The 13,887-nt window shown below is 46.6% G+C and overlaps 1 protein-coding gene across 1 annotated transcript in view; it reads left to right on the top strand.

The window, feature by feature from the left end:
- Positions 1-13,887, top strand: part of grin2ba (glutamate receptor, ionotropic, N-methyl D-aspartate 2B, genome duplicate a) — a 62,866-nt gene that overhangs the window by 43,254 nt on the left and 5,725 nt on the right. Inside the window, exons 7-14 of the mRNA XM_076164533.1 lie at positions 2,503-2,711; positions 2,843-3,014; positions 6,413-6,566; positions 7,134-7,259; positions 9,200-9,429; positions 9,509-9,669; positions 10,118-10,305; positions 13,155-13,393. Coding sequence (XP_076020648.1) covers positions 2,503-2,711; positions 2,843-3,014; positions 6,413-6,566; positions 7,134-7,259; positions 9,200-9,429; positions 9,509-9,669; positions 10,118-10,305; positions 13,155-13,393 — 1,479 coding nt within the window. The remainder of the gene's footprint in view (positions 1-2,502; positions 2,712-2,842; positions 3,015-6,412; positions 6,567-7,133; positions 7,260-9,199; positions 9,430-9,508; positions 9,670-10,117; positions 10,306-13,154; positions 13,394-13,887) is intronic.

The raw sequence follows: 13,887 nt of genomic DNA on the forward strand, positions 1-13,887 counted from the left end.
CATTTCTCACTATCTTCTATGGAAAAGAGGCACCTAATAAATACTGAACCTTTTCTTTAAAGATGAAACGGTTCAGACTCTCCTCCAGCCAATCTGGATGAAGCAGAGACGAGAACATGGTTCTGCACTAGATTGACTCTACCCATTCTGCTTGAAGACTTTATTTGAACTATATGTACTCGCACATTGTACTTTTAGTAACATTTTTGTCAGAACTACGATTAAAATAGCTACAAAAATACTTAAAAGACTTAAATGTAACAGGATAGCTTTGTTCAACACTCCTGGGGTCTCAGTTGTTGCTAGGCAGAAATGGAAAATATGCAGTGTTGTGCTTCCCAATGAGCCAAATTGAGGTTTAAACCCAGCCAGGTGAGGAAATGCATTTGGAGGTAATTTACCTTGGATTATAACACAATAGCTTGCTGGCACGCTTGACAAAATTGATCAACAATCACACAATCTAGGTTCTTCACTCAGAGTGAACCAGCATTCATGCCTGTTACAGCCATGTTTACATCTGAAAGGTGTAATGTTGAGTTACTGAGCCTGAGTGAACTGAGTGACGAGCCCAGCGTCACTTCGGAGACATTCCACTAACAAATGTACAGAAAACCAAATCTAGCTGAGGAGGACCAGACTTACATTCAGAACCAGAGCCCTGAGTGACCACGGAGCAGGATGTGACCCGCACAGGCACCAGGATGCATCTGTGCATTCTGATGCTGCCACTGTTTGGTCTGACTTCTTTGACTTTCTCCATTCTTTTCCCCATTATTTCTCCCTCCTCTCTAATCTATATTCTGTCCTCTGATCAGAGAACAAGGTGAATTGTTCCCCTTCTGTCTCTCTCTCTCTCTCTCTCTCCCTCTTTACCCTTGCTACCTTTCTCCCTTCTCCCCCCCCCCCTCCTTCCTCACTCATGTTTAATTCGTAGCTTGACTTCCAGCTGAACCACTTTTCTTGAAACCTAATGAGTCCCCTCTCCTCCACTGCCATTCCTCTCTCTGACTCTCTCTCCCCTCTTGATCTTTTTTATTCCTCTGTCTATTCTCTTCTCTCTCTCTCTCTCTCTCTCTCTCCTCATCTGTGTCCTTCTCCTTCTCCCTTGCTTATCTGCCTTTGAAGTTGTGTGAAGCCTCCGGTCTCTTTCACTCTCTTCCAGGCTGATTTCATCTCCTTTCCTTCTAACTTCCTATCACCGTTTCTCTCTTTCTGCCACACTCTCGCCATCCCTGTCTGTCGCCATTGCCTACAGTCGCTGACTCCCGACCTCTCAATGCTAGTAGGAAGCGTTGAGCTCCGGGGATACAGAGCATTAGCTTGTTCTCTTTAGGATCACCTTTATGTCCACTGCAGTTCCATATTCACTCTCAGGCACCACAGCTCCCTATAGCTCCCATCACAGAGTGTCAAATTATCTGATGATCCATTTCCACCCACACTTAAGTTCCTCCTCCGGTGGGCACAGGGAGAGAAGAGCGGTAGAGCAGGCAGAGGTTTCAGAGCTTTCTGACCAGTAAAAAGGACTAATTGATGATGATAATGAAGTGGAGGAGAGGAGAGGAGAGCCTGAGGAGTACCGGGCCCTCCAGAATTACAGCCGGACACTCCAGACACTCGTTTTGTATTTGAACGAGCTTCATCTCCGTCTTTATCTCTCTCTAATACAGACGTCCTCTCATGACACCCCGGCTCATCCTTCTCTCTCCCTCTCCCTTTCGCGATCCAGACCTCGCTGCCTCTCTCCTTTCTATCTCACTTCACTCTCTGTGTGTTAAGCGTCCCTCTCTCCTCTCTCCTCTCTCTCTCAATCTGTCCCTCCGTCTACGCCGTCTCATTCCCCCCTCCGTCCTCTTCTCGATCTGAATTCTGCACTCAGTTCCAGTCTTGTCCTTCAGGCTAACCTTGCGCTCATTCTTTGATATCGTTCCCAGCGCTCCCCTCTCCTCTGCTCTCTTCACCTCCTGTGGGTTTTTATTCAGCGCACCTCTGTCCAAACGTCCTCTGTCGCTCTTATGTCATTATTATATATATGATAGTTAAGTTCTCCTGCTTGTTCCTCATCTTATTGTTGTTCCAGTGACACACGGACTAATTGCCTTTACGATCAGACAGCCAGATAACGAATCCCCAGACAGAGAGGGTTTGGGGTAAGGAGTAAACACCTTCTACGTCTGCTTTGCTCTATCTAACTGTCTGCAGCCTTTTCTGATTGGGCCGCACTGAAACATAATCACAATTCTTCTTTGAACTTCATTCATGCTCAGCCAGTCGTTTCATGATGAATTTAATGATTACATTTTCGGCATTTAGTTGCTAAACCACCTCTCCAGACGCACTTAGAGGGAATGCAGGAACTCAAGTCAGTCACGTTAAGTGTCCGTGATTGCAATTAGCCCAGCGCTAGGCGAGGAAATCTGCAGTTCTGACAGAAAACAGAGAGGAATGTCTTCAACTGAATGTGGTTAAAGCAGTCTGTGTGTGTGTCTCTCTCTGCAGGTAGGTAAATGGGAAAATGGTTCTTTGTCCATGAAGTACCACGTCTGGCCTCGCTATGAGCTGTACGGCGGAGCAGCGACCAGGGAAGATGACCACCTGTCCATCGTGACGTTGGAGGAGGCTCCGTTTGTCATCGTGGAAGATGTGGATCCTCTGAGTGGAACCTGCATGAGGAACACTGTGCCGTGTCGGAAACAGATCAAGACACTGTGAGTGACGTCTATCTATCTATCTTTCTCTCTCTCTCTCTCTCTCTCTCTCTCTCTCTCTCTCTCTCTCTCTCTCTCTCTCTCTCTCCCTCTCTCTCTCTCTCTCTCATCTAATCTATTCCCCTCCTCAGAAATCAGACGAAGGATTCAGGGATCTACATCAAGCGTTGCTGTAAAGGTTTCTGCATCGACATCCTGAAGAAGATCGCCAAGACGGTAAAGTTCACCTACGACCTCTACCTGGTCACCAACGGCAAACATGGCAAGAAGATCAACGGAACGTGGAACGGCATGGTTGGAGAGGTGAGTAGAAAAGCTTGTGTGTGTGTGTGTGTGTGTGTGTGTGTGTGTGTGTCTTCCTGGTGTTGTTGCTGTTTAAAGCCCCTTTGTGGTGCAGTAATAAGATAGGAACAACATTTGGCTTTCAGCAACATTGACTGTAGGACAGGCAAGCAAAGGAGGAGATCAGAACAGTCCAGATCAAATGCTCCAATTACAAAGGGGGGCCACAGGGAACAAACATGTGGGCCTGAGTGTAGAAGTCTTGGAGCTGAAGCGGACATAATACCAAGCTCAGACTTCCAATTTATCTCCGACTAAAGCCCCATGTTGGGCCCCTGTTGCTGCTCTTGACTGCCCCGATCCTCGTTAAGTCAGCTTAGTTTATCCAGACCCGGTCTTAGATCCGTCCTGGACGTCCCGATCTTCTTCAAGCGTGTCTGAAATCATTGGTGCAAAATCAGAGATGCTGTTGTTTGCAGCATCTCAGAGGAAGGAGGCTTACATACATAATAAACATCTTAGAATCAGAGGATAGGGCTCACCACATGTTTTCTCCATGAACCTGGACTTGAATCCACCCAGAGTTTAAGATTGTTGGCATTTATTACATCACACACTCGTGAACTGCCTGCAAGGTGAAAGTGAGGGTGAGCAAGAGGTGGGAAGGGGGCAGATGTGGAGTTTACAATCCTGTGTGCACCCTGAGAGGCCAGGGGTGTGAGATGTGCTATACATAGCTTCTGTGTGAGCTGCTGCAGGGTTCATTTCCTTCTTTTAATACCTTGAATTATGAGCTTTCCTTTCCGGGTCAACCCTATGCCCAACAGTCTTCACACGTTTGTCAGACAGGCTAAGCTCCTCACCCAGGGGTGCACATGTCCAGTCAGGTGCAAACATTCATTTTGCCTGCTGAATATTCCCACATCGTTAAGGTCGTTGTCAGTTTTCATTCATTCTCTCTCTCTCTCTCTCCTCCTCTCTGACTTTGGTTCTTTGTTAATGAAGGGAGGCAAATGGATCGATTTTACCCTCAAAGGTCATCGGTTGGACATTTTCATTTAAATAACCTTCAACAGTCACAGGGAACATCTGGTATCCATTTTTCCCCCCTCAGTGAAACTTTCGCCTTTCGACTTACATTAAACTGACCCATTTAATCTATTGCATAAAGCAATTTAAGCAGTCAGGCGTCTCGTCAGTCAGCCGGTGTCTTCAGTGTGCACGGCGCTGTAAGTGTGGTCACCTGTAATAAACCATATCGCTCAGACTAAAAGCGTCATAATGTGCTGCCTCCTTCTCACCTCCACAGATGAATGGTCATTAGTGTGGGAGCAGATCCATCCTCTCTGTCTCTCTCTCTCTCTCCCACACACACACACACACACACACATGCTCACAGGGCCATGCACGCACATCTTAGCAGCAACAATGTTCTGGCGCCGGTGCAGGAGACTGAGGTGCTCAGCCAACGCCAGACTGCAACCTTCATAAGACTTTGGCCACCAGATAAACAGTTACATCACAGGATATGGAAGTTCCCCTAACAGAGAGAATGGAAGTAAGGCGAACACCTGGGCTGTGTCTCATCTCATGGCCTGCATCCTTGAACAGTCACATTCTAAGACGACACAGACGCCGGGCCAGGCTGGGCTGACCCATTTATGAGGATTCTTCAAATGCGGCAGAGAAGAAAATCTACTAGGAAAGGAGTGTCTGTCCTCAGAGTGTGTGTGTGGTTTACATAAACTTAATCTTAATCTTACATGGTTTGAATGATTAAAGGATAGAGGTCCTTGTCTTTGCATTTGAACAGGTGTCTTTATGCTGAGGTAGCCTATGGAAACCAACCTATGGAAGTGATTTGGGTGTGGGATTCTTTTCCCCTTTGGAGTGGAGAGCAGAGCAGAGTGGTTGTCATGGCGAAGGATGCAGCAGCAGTAACATTCTCTCTGTCATGAGCTCATCATGTCCCATACACACTCCCTCTTACCCGCCTCGACGCATCCCAGCACATACACACACATGATGTGCCTGAACCTGTTCTCTCACAAACACCAGGCACATAAGAATCGATGAGAGCTTTACAAAGCCGTCCTTCTGGTCCTAACTTCATTTTTGTAGTCGGTGTCAGATTCCTCGCTGCCCCCCATCCTCCTTATCTACAATATTAGAGGCAATACACTTGATTACATGAGTTTGGCTTTGCTAACAGAATCACATAAAGACACTGGCGCACACACCGACTGAGACAAACACACACACACACACACAGTTCCTCGCTCACTCATTCTCAATAACACCCACATGGGTCACTTTCATAACACAGAGAGAACAAATCGTAGGAGGGAGATGGAGTGAGCGAATGGAGAGAGAGGAAGTGAGTACACTGCTGGATGGACTCCTTCTCCTCCCCGGGGAGATATTTGCACATTCAAGCACGCGCGCACACACACACACACACACATACACACACAGAAATATACACACACACAAGTGAACATGCACATATCCGTGCTTACACAACAACACGAACAAGACTGAGAAGTAATGAAGGTGTGCAAATACACACTTATACTCCACAAACACACACTTTGTTAAAAAGACACTTTGGAAAGTGAAAACATTCTGCAGTGTAGATGTGCAGTATTCAGAGAGCACAGGTTCTCTCTCTCCCCTCTCTCTTTCTTTGTGACTAACTCAGGCAGGCACACACACACACACACACACTCTGAAGCACCTACTTGAGTATTGTGCCTCAGCTCCCGGTCACACACACTCCTTATTAAGTGAGTGAGCTGGTCCTGTCCCACTTTAGCCCCGTGCTGTAGGGCTCTGATGTTTGGGGCTAAATATACCACCTGTGCAGAGGAGGGGGAGGAGGAGGGGGGAGGAGGGGGGAGCAGGTAGAGGGAGGAGAGGCAATGGGCCGGCTATTTCCAGCAGCCATGACCCACCGTGGTAACCCACTTTCTTCCTCCCTCCTCCTCCTCCTCCTCTCCCCTGGTGAGCATCACGAGTGTCCACCCTGAGCGCTCTGTGTGGAGAGAGAGTGTGTGTGTTGGCCTGTTGTGTCTCTCTTAAGTTTCACCGCCATCATGTGTTTCTTTGTCTCACCTTTAGTTCTCTACAACTTTTGTGTTCTGTTTTTTTTTGCACTCATGTACTCGACCTTTCCTCCTCCTCCTCCTCCTCCTCCTCCTCCTCCTCTGATGTCACAGCTGATGTTTGTTTGCCCTTGTTGCATTTTAATTTTTCACACACACATTGGTGGACCGTAGCTGTGGTTTGACCTGTTTGGATGCTGCTGCTGTGTGTGTGTGTGTGTGTGTGTGTGTGTGTGTGTGTGTGTGTGTGTGTGTGTGTGTGTTGTATTGTAGTGAAGGCTGGATAATGGAGCTTTAACTCATTGTTGACTCTAGGTTGTGTTAAAGAACGCCCACATGGCCGTGGGCTCCCTCACTATCAACGAGGAGCGGTCAGAGGTCATCGACTTTTCTGTTCCCTTCATTGAGACGGGCATCAGCGTCATGGTCTCCCGTAGCAACGGCACTGTGTCGCCCTCAGCCTTCTTAGGTGAGAAGCAGAAGCAGGGCCGTGTTCATGTTTCATCCTTCACAATGATGACTTCATGTTCAGGAGATTATTGAGACATTTAGAGCTATATGTTATCTCTCAGTCACTAAGACATCTTTATCCTTATTCTCATCTTTAAAAGTTTATCTCAGTCTACAGCTAAGTTCTTATGTATTTGTAATAGAGTGAATGATAATCAGTTTATCTGTTTATGTATTCTCTCTCTTGTTTTCTCTCTCCTGCTGTCTCTTTGCCCTCTTTTATTTCCCACTCCCACTCCATTTCTCTGACTCCTGTTCCTCTTCTCAATCTGGCGCACCACATTTACATATCTCTTTTGCCCTCACTCTCTCTCTCTCTCCCTCTCTCTCTCTCTCGCTCTCTCTCTCTCTTTCTCTCTCTCTCTATCTCTCTCTCTTCCTGTCCCATGCCCGTTCCCTCTCTTTCTGCCTCCTTCCCACCCCTCCCTCCTGGTTTCCTTATCGCCGTCCCTACACGCTTCCTTCGATCCCTCATCTCCCTTCATCTCTGCCTCTCGCTCCCTCTCTTCCCTCTCTCGCCCTCCAGAGCCCTTCAGCGCAGATGTGTGGGTGATGATGTTCGTGATGCTGCTGCTGGTGTCAGCGATGGCTGTATTTATATTCGAGTACTTCAGCCCTGTGGGCTACAACCGCTGTCTGGCTGACGGCAAAGGTTAGAGGCCACACACACACACATTCCCACACACATACACACACATTATGCTTTGGCTCCATGTAAGTGGATACAGACGCTCTCTTTTCCTTTCTTGTTGCTGTGTTACCTCTCCATCTCCCACTCTTCTTGTTTATAACACACCAGATGGCTGTGATGTTTGACTTTGGAATGAAAGTTTGATATGAGATCTCATTCCTTTAAAATAGATGTGTGTGTGTGTGGTGATGTTCTGCTTACAGTCGATGTGACTGTCACACATACCAGCTGAAGCTGAACCTTGAACTGAGATCATCAGGAAGATGCTTTTCTAGAGTGAATCTCTCCATTTGTAATGATGAACATTATCATTGCTAATAATAACATTTTATTGTGATACACACACTGGGTTCCTGCCAGTGGTTTGTAAAGGAACATAATTGGTGAAGTTCAGCAAAACGAAGTCATTGTGTGAGTTGTGAAGCAAACATCATTCCTTTCTAAAAACAGAGGGCGCTCTCTAAAGTGTGTTCCTGCTTGCAGCGCTGCAGGGTCGGCAGTCTGGAACACTTTAGCAGGTTATGTCTGGTATGTGTCATGTCTTTGGGAAACTCAGTGTTCCAGATTCCTAAACTTCATAATGAGTGAATAAATAGTGTTGCCCTTTTCTACTCTTTCTTCTATTTTTAAAACATCATCTTTGTACTCTTTGTGTATTTATAGCTTGTGCAGTACTATGGGGTGAAGGCAGGGGGTTTGTATAATGCAGTGTTGTTGACTTGAGGGACTTCATTGAAAGATTTCACAGCACCGCCTTCACCTTTACTGGAGCGTTTTGAGAATCTATATTCAAATATACAGACAACATATCTCGGGCTAAGGTCCAAATGACACATTTTCAATCACAGCCAGCTTAGAATTCACTTGAATTCGACTTGCAAGGCGAGCACCAAGACTTCAGACTCACTCCTGAGTTACTATGATGACTTTAATGACTCAGTCTCACCTCTGATGTAAAAATAACCACCTTGGAAAATGAAAATGTTAAAATAGTTGAAATCTTTCCACTAAATCTCAGAGTCATTTGGAATGGGACAGAATCCTCCTCCTCCTCCTCCTCCTGTTGGTGGAGATGTTCCAACCGCCCAGTTAGCAGTGATTTCAAAGTTAAATGCATTGTTTAGAATAAATCGGCCCCACACAGGTCTGCAGACTCACAGCTGGCCGCCTCCACATATAGAGCAGCCATCCTCACTAACCCCATGCCCTCATTCTCCTCTCCTCCTCCTCCACAACACTCTGCCTCTCTCTCTCCCTCTCCCTTTACAGATGTGTCTTATTCCAGCACACCTCCAGTGCTGCTTCCTTCACACTGGAAGAGTCATTTGCATCTATTTCCATATTTTTCCAAATCACGTGTCGACTCCTGACAGTGAGGCGCTAGTTTTTGTGTTTCCATCTCCCCTACCAAAAAGATGAGAACAAAAAAAAACAACAATGTCTTTTCATCCCTCCATCTCTGCTGCAGCTATATATAGAGACAATGGCTCTATCACTTCTCTTATCCTCCATTGAAGAGAAGATGTTCTCCTCCCTTAAGCGCTGCTCTCTTCTCTGTGCCTCCTCGTTTGATCTGCTCGTCAGGTGTGTGAGTTCGGTATCACGACAAGTGCAGATTGGAGTTTGAATTCAAAGAAACGGGGGCAATAACGGATCAATGGCGTGACTATAGATTCATTAAAGCAACTTTCTCACAAACTTTCGAAGGGGATATTGGGCAGGATAACGTCTGTTTGGATTTGAAGGAAAGTGGCTACACAACAACCCTGACACATACATGCACACTCACACCCACACACACACCCACGCAGACATGATTCAGCCGCTAATCACAACATAATGGCTGGAATGAGCAAGCGTGCTGTCAGCGCCTCTTATGATTGTTGTGTGTTTTCTCCCAGAGCCTCACGGTCCCTCCTTCACCATCGGTAAAGCCATCTGGCTGCTGTGGGGTCTGGTCTTCAACAACTCTGTGCCAGTGCAGAACCCTAAAGGCACCACCAGCAAGATCATGGTGTCAGTGTGGGCCTTCTTTGCTGTCATCTTTCTGGCGTCCTACACTGCCAACCTCGCTGCCTTCATGATCCAGGAGGAGTACGTGGACCAAGTATCTGGCCTCTCCGACAAAAAGGTATGAGGAAAGATCTATCTGCCTTTAATGTGGCACATAAAGTCAACGCTCTCTCAAATCTCCCATCTTGTGTCTTCAGTTCCAGAGCCCCAACGACTTTTCCCCTCCATTCCGGTTCGGCACCGTCCCAAACGGGAGCACAGAGAGGAACATTAGGAACAACTATCCAGAGATGCACGGCTACATGACCAAGTTCCATCAGAGGAACGTCAACGAGGCTCTGCAGAGCCTCAAAGCTGGGTGAGGAGCTGAGGTCAATGGAGCTGAGGTCAATGGAGATTCACTGAGGAGGAACGTTCAACCAAAGCAAAATCATTTTATAGCAAAGCATGAACAAAAGAGGATCGAAATTTGATTGAACTGCAGCAGGAGTGATTTAAATATTCATTCCAAATTGTCAGGGACCAATTGTTTGTGTACTTTCTCTCATTTTGCCTCATGTGAACATATTGTCGGCTGAACAATCTCCTGTAAGACTTCCACTCCCCCTCCTCAGTTTTTCCCGTTCCGTGTGCCAGCTCCAGCCTTTGCCAAACCAAGTGGAAGTCTATTACGCTTATCAGCAGCTTAGTGCTCTTTAGCAGGTTAATTGGAATTCTTGTAGCTGCCATGTGTGAATTGTTAATTAATTGTAACCTATCTCTCTCTCTCTCTCTCTCTCTCCCCCTCTCTGTGTCTCTTTCATCAGCAAACTGGACGCCTTCATCTATGACGCAGCCGTGCTGAACTACATGGCAGGCAGGGATGAGGGCTGTAAGCTGGTCACCATCGGTAGTGGTTACATCTTCGCCACGACAGGCTATGGAATCGCCATCCAGAAGGAGTCGCTCTGGAAGAGGCATGTGGACCTGGCAATCCTGCAGCTGTTTGGAGACGGTGAGACAAACTGACGCCGACACTTAGGCTCAGTTCTTCAGGACATATGTAAACACATTCACACTCACATTCGGGTCAGCGCCCAAACAAACAAACTCATTTGAACATGATCTGAACTACTTCTAAACAAAGCACAAAGCGATCTATTGATCTGTTGATCGATCTGGAACCACAGTCCTGTTAAGAGTCTTAATGCGTGGTAACAAGAAAGTAAACAACACCTTTGCTTAGCTGGAGCAAATCAGACGGATGCTGTGGAAAGGTCAACACATATCAAGCGTACCTAACACGTTGTCAGATGAATATGTTGAAAGTGAGCATGCTTGTCTGTGTGATATGAGCTCCATTGTTGCTCTCTGTTGAAGTGGGCAGCACATCTTCTTTATACCATGGGAGGCAATATGTGGCTTTCCACACGTCTGGATCATTTAGCAAAGGATGACATCCAAGAATGAGATGTGTGATAAATGTCTGTTCTCTTAACCTTGCAGGTGTTTCCTCATGCTCAGGCAGAACGTCACGCTGGCTGTTTGCTGAGTTTATGGAGTGGAACATTCTAATTTCACTCTGTCCTATTTTGATTTACAGCTGAAGTCAGAATGCTATTGCAAGTGTAGTGGAAGTTTGGTGTTTGTGTGTGTGTGTGTGTGTGTGTGTTGCAGATTATTCGGGCATGGTCCAGAGTGTTACCAGCATCCTGGACCAAGGGCCCTCCAGGGCTCACAATGGGGCGTCCCAGTTATGGGTGCCAGTTTAGCTTCTGGTGTGTGTGTGTGTGTGTGTGTGTGTGTGTGTGTATGTGTGTGTGTGTGTGTGTGTGTGTGTGTGTGTGTGTGTGAATATGGGTCATCCCTATGAGAGCCCATATGGGTGTATAAGTGAGAGGGCAAGTGAGTTTGCCTGTGTGTTTGTATTGTTGTATTTATACTCTTGTGTATTTCTCAATAAGTCTGCTATTTGTGGGAATCTGTTTGCACTTATTCATGGCTGTGTATGAGACAGTAATATGTCTGTCTGTAGGTGTGTGTGTGTGTGTGGGTGTGTATGTTTGTCTGTGTGCATATGAGCCCGTGTGTGTATATATAAGCGTGAGAGTGTGTGTGTGTGTGTGTGTTTGAATATGGGTCGGCACACGGTAACACTTCCTTCATACAGGAAGCAGGCGGCTCTGTCTCGCCCCTCTCAGGACTTCAATGTCACTTTGCCACGCCCTCAGCATTCACTCTCCTCCTGCTGGCCTAGAAAGGGATCAGACTCACGTGGCGTCGCCCGGTGGCCTCGCACAAAAAGCTGGAATGGAATCTAGATACTTTGAAGCAGGCCTGGAACACAACAAATAAATCACAGCTGACATTTCAACAAAGTGTTATTATTGATCGGTGACTGAATGTATGCTGCCACCAAGGTTTAGATTCTCTCTTAGCATGATTACTAAAAAAAAGTTGGGCCTGGTTCAGAGAACAGAGAAGAAGCTGTAGCATCACAGAGTCCAGAGGAGGAGGAACAGAGGAAAGAGAGGCAGATACAGAAGGATTCTAAATGATTCCTCGGATTGTGAGATAGAACCTCCATGTTTCTGCTCTTTCTTTCTCTCTCTCTCTCTCTCTCTCTCTCTCTCTCGCTCTCTCTCTCCCTCCCTCTCTCTGTCTCTTTCTCTCCCCCTCTCTCTGTCTGTCTCTCTCTCTCTCTCTCTCTCTCTCTCTCTCTCTCCCTCCCTCTCTCTGTCTCTCTCTCTCTCTCTCTCTCTCCCTCCCTCTCTCTGTCTCTCTCTCTCCCCCTCTCTCTGTCTCTCTGTCTCTCTCTCTCTTCTCTCTTCCTCTCCCTCTCTTTCTTTTTCTCTCACTCTTTCTTTCTCTTTCTCTCTCTCTCTCCCTCTCTCTTCTCTCTCTTCCTCCCTCTCTCTCTTCTCACTCTTCCTCCCCCTCTCTCTTACCGTCTCGCAATCCCTGCAACTTTCCGCTCTTAGTTATCCAACAGACATAAAAACAAACAACACCTTCACTTCCAGACGACAACATAAACCTTCTCCTTCTTCATCTTTGTTCTCTTCTGCTTCCATGCTGGCACTGATAATGCGTTTGAATGCCATTAGATAAGACGACGTCATCCATAACAAGATTACACAGATTGCATTTTTCCACTTTCAACATGGTTTTGGCACAAGATGCTTCAGTACTGACAGAGCATCCACACCTCCACGACCTCTGCTTTTTCAGGAGCATCATTATTTCAACATGAATCCCCAGTCAGCCCTTGTCAGGCAGATGTCAGTCGTGTCAGAATGGTGGCTGCGCTTCATGATGAGATTCTAAACAGATATGGACAGACGCTGCTGTGTGATTCTGTCCCTATTCTCTCATGCGTGTGTGTGTGTGTGTGTGTGTGTGTCCCTTATTGTGTATGCTGAGGAGCTTGACAATGATGCTCAGAGGCCAGTCACTGTTCCAGTGCAGGAATAACGCTGACGTGCAGCCACATTGGTTGACTGTATGATTAATTAAAGCGACGCTTGTCCCGCACATATGGCTTTGATAGAGAACAGCTAGTGATGAAACAGAAGGTGACCCACAAAGAGACCAGAAGCTCAGGGACCAGCATCAGACACATGGACAGCCACAGGAACACACACACGCTGACATACACACACACACACACGCACGTGCATTTGCATAGATTCATGAATGCAATTACATAAAAGCGTTAACACACCACACAGTAATCACCGTCAGTAACTGTTAACAACCAGCGTGGTTTGAAATTGACTCTTAACTCACCTCTTCTGCTGTCTTTCTTCTTTCTTCTTCTTTCCATTCTCTCCTCTGTCACATCCACCCTTTTCCTCCATCCAGGTGAGATGGAGGAGCTCGAGTCTCTGTGGCTGACTGGGATCTGTCACCACGAGAAGAACGAGGTGATGTCCAGCCAGCTGGACGTGGACAACATGGCGGGTGTCTTCTACATGCTTGGAGCTGCGATGGCTCTGTCACTCATCACCTTCATATGTGAACACTGGTTCTACTGGCAGCTGCGCTTCTGCTTCATGGGCGTCTGCTCCGGACAGCCTGGCTTTGTCTTCTCCATCAGCAGGGTGAGACAGGGTGGGGAAGGGACAGAGGAGTTACAGAAGGATGGTGTGTTTTTCATTTCAGAGAACAATTCAAGCTCTTTGATTGAAGGAGTAAATGCTGAATGAGCAGGTTCACTCTGGTTCTCTGGCCTGGGTTCAGGTTGCAAATGAAGTCTTCAAAAAAGAGACAAACAAACATGTTTGTGTTCTCAGGCTTCAAAATCAGAAGCACATGTCCAGTAGAATCCCAGTTTTCCATCTGTTTCCTCTTTTACTGCAGACCTCCCACTGCTACAGGGACTCACATACATATTTAAGATTTAAATACTCAAACTCCATTTTCAGAAACTTCCCAGCATGTGGCAAAGGACGTTAAGTGCAGCAACGTGAAACCAGAGACATAATGAAAGTCCCTTTAATATACTTTCTTCTCTCGTTTCTGACAACTGATCCCCTCCCTCACTTGCACTGATGTGATCAACCACCAAAAATACATCTTGAATATCATTCCCACT

Source organism: Genypterus blacodes, unplaced genomic scaffold, assembly GCF_046128005.1.
Source record: "Genypterus blacodes isolate CSIRO-AG114 ecotype Tasmania unplaced genomic scaffold, CSIRO-AGI_Gbla_v1 ptg000137l_1, whole genome shotgun sequence".
Classification (NCBI taxonomy): domain Eukaryota; kingdom Metazoa; phylum Chordata; class Actinopteri; order Ophidiiformes; family Ophidiidae; genus Genypterus; species Genypterus blacodes.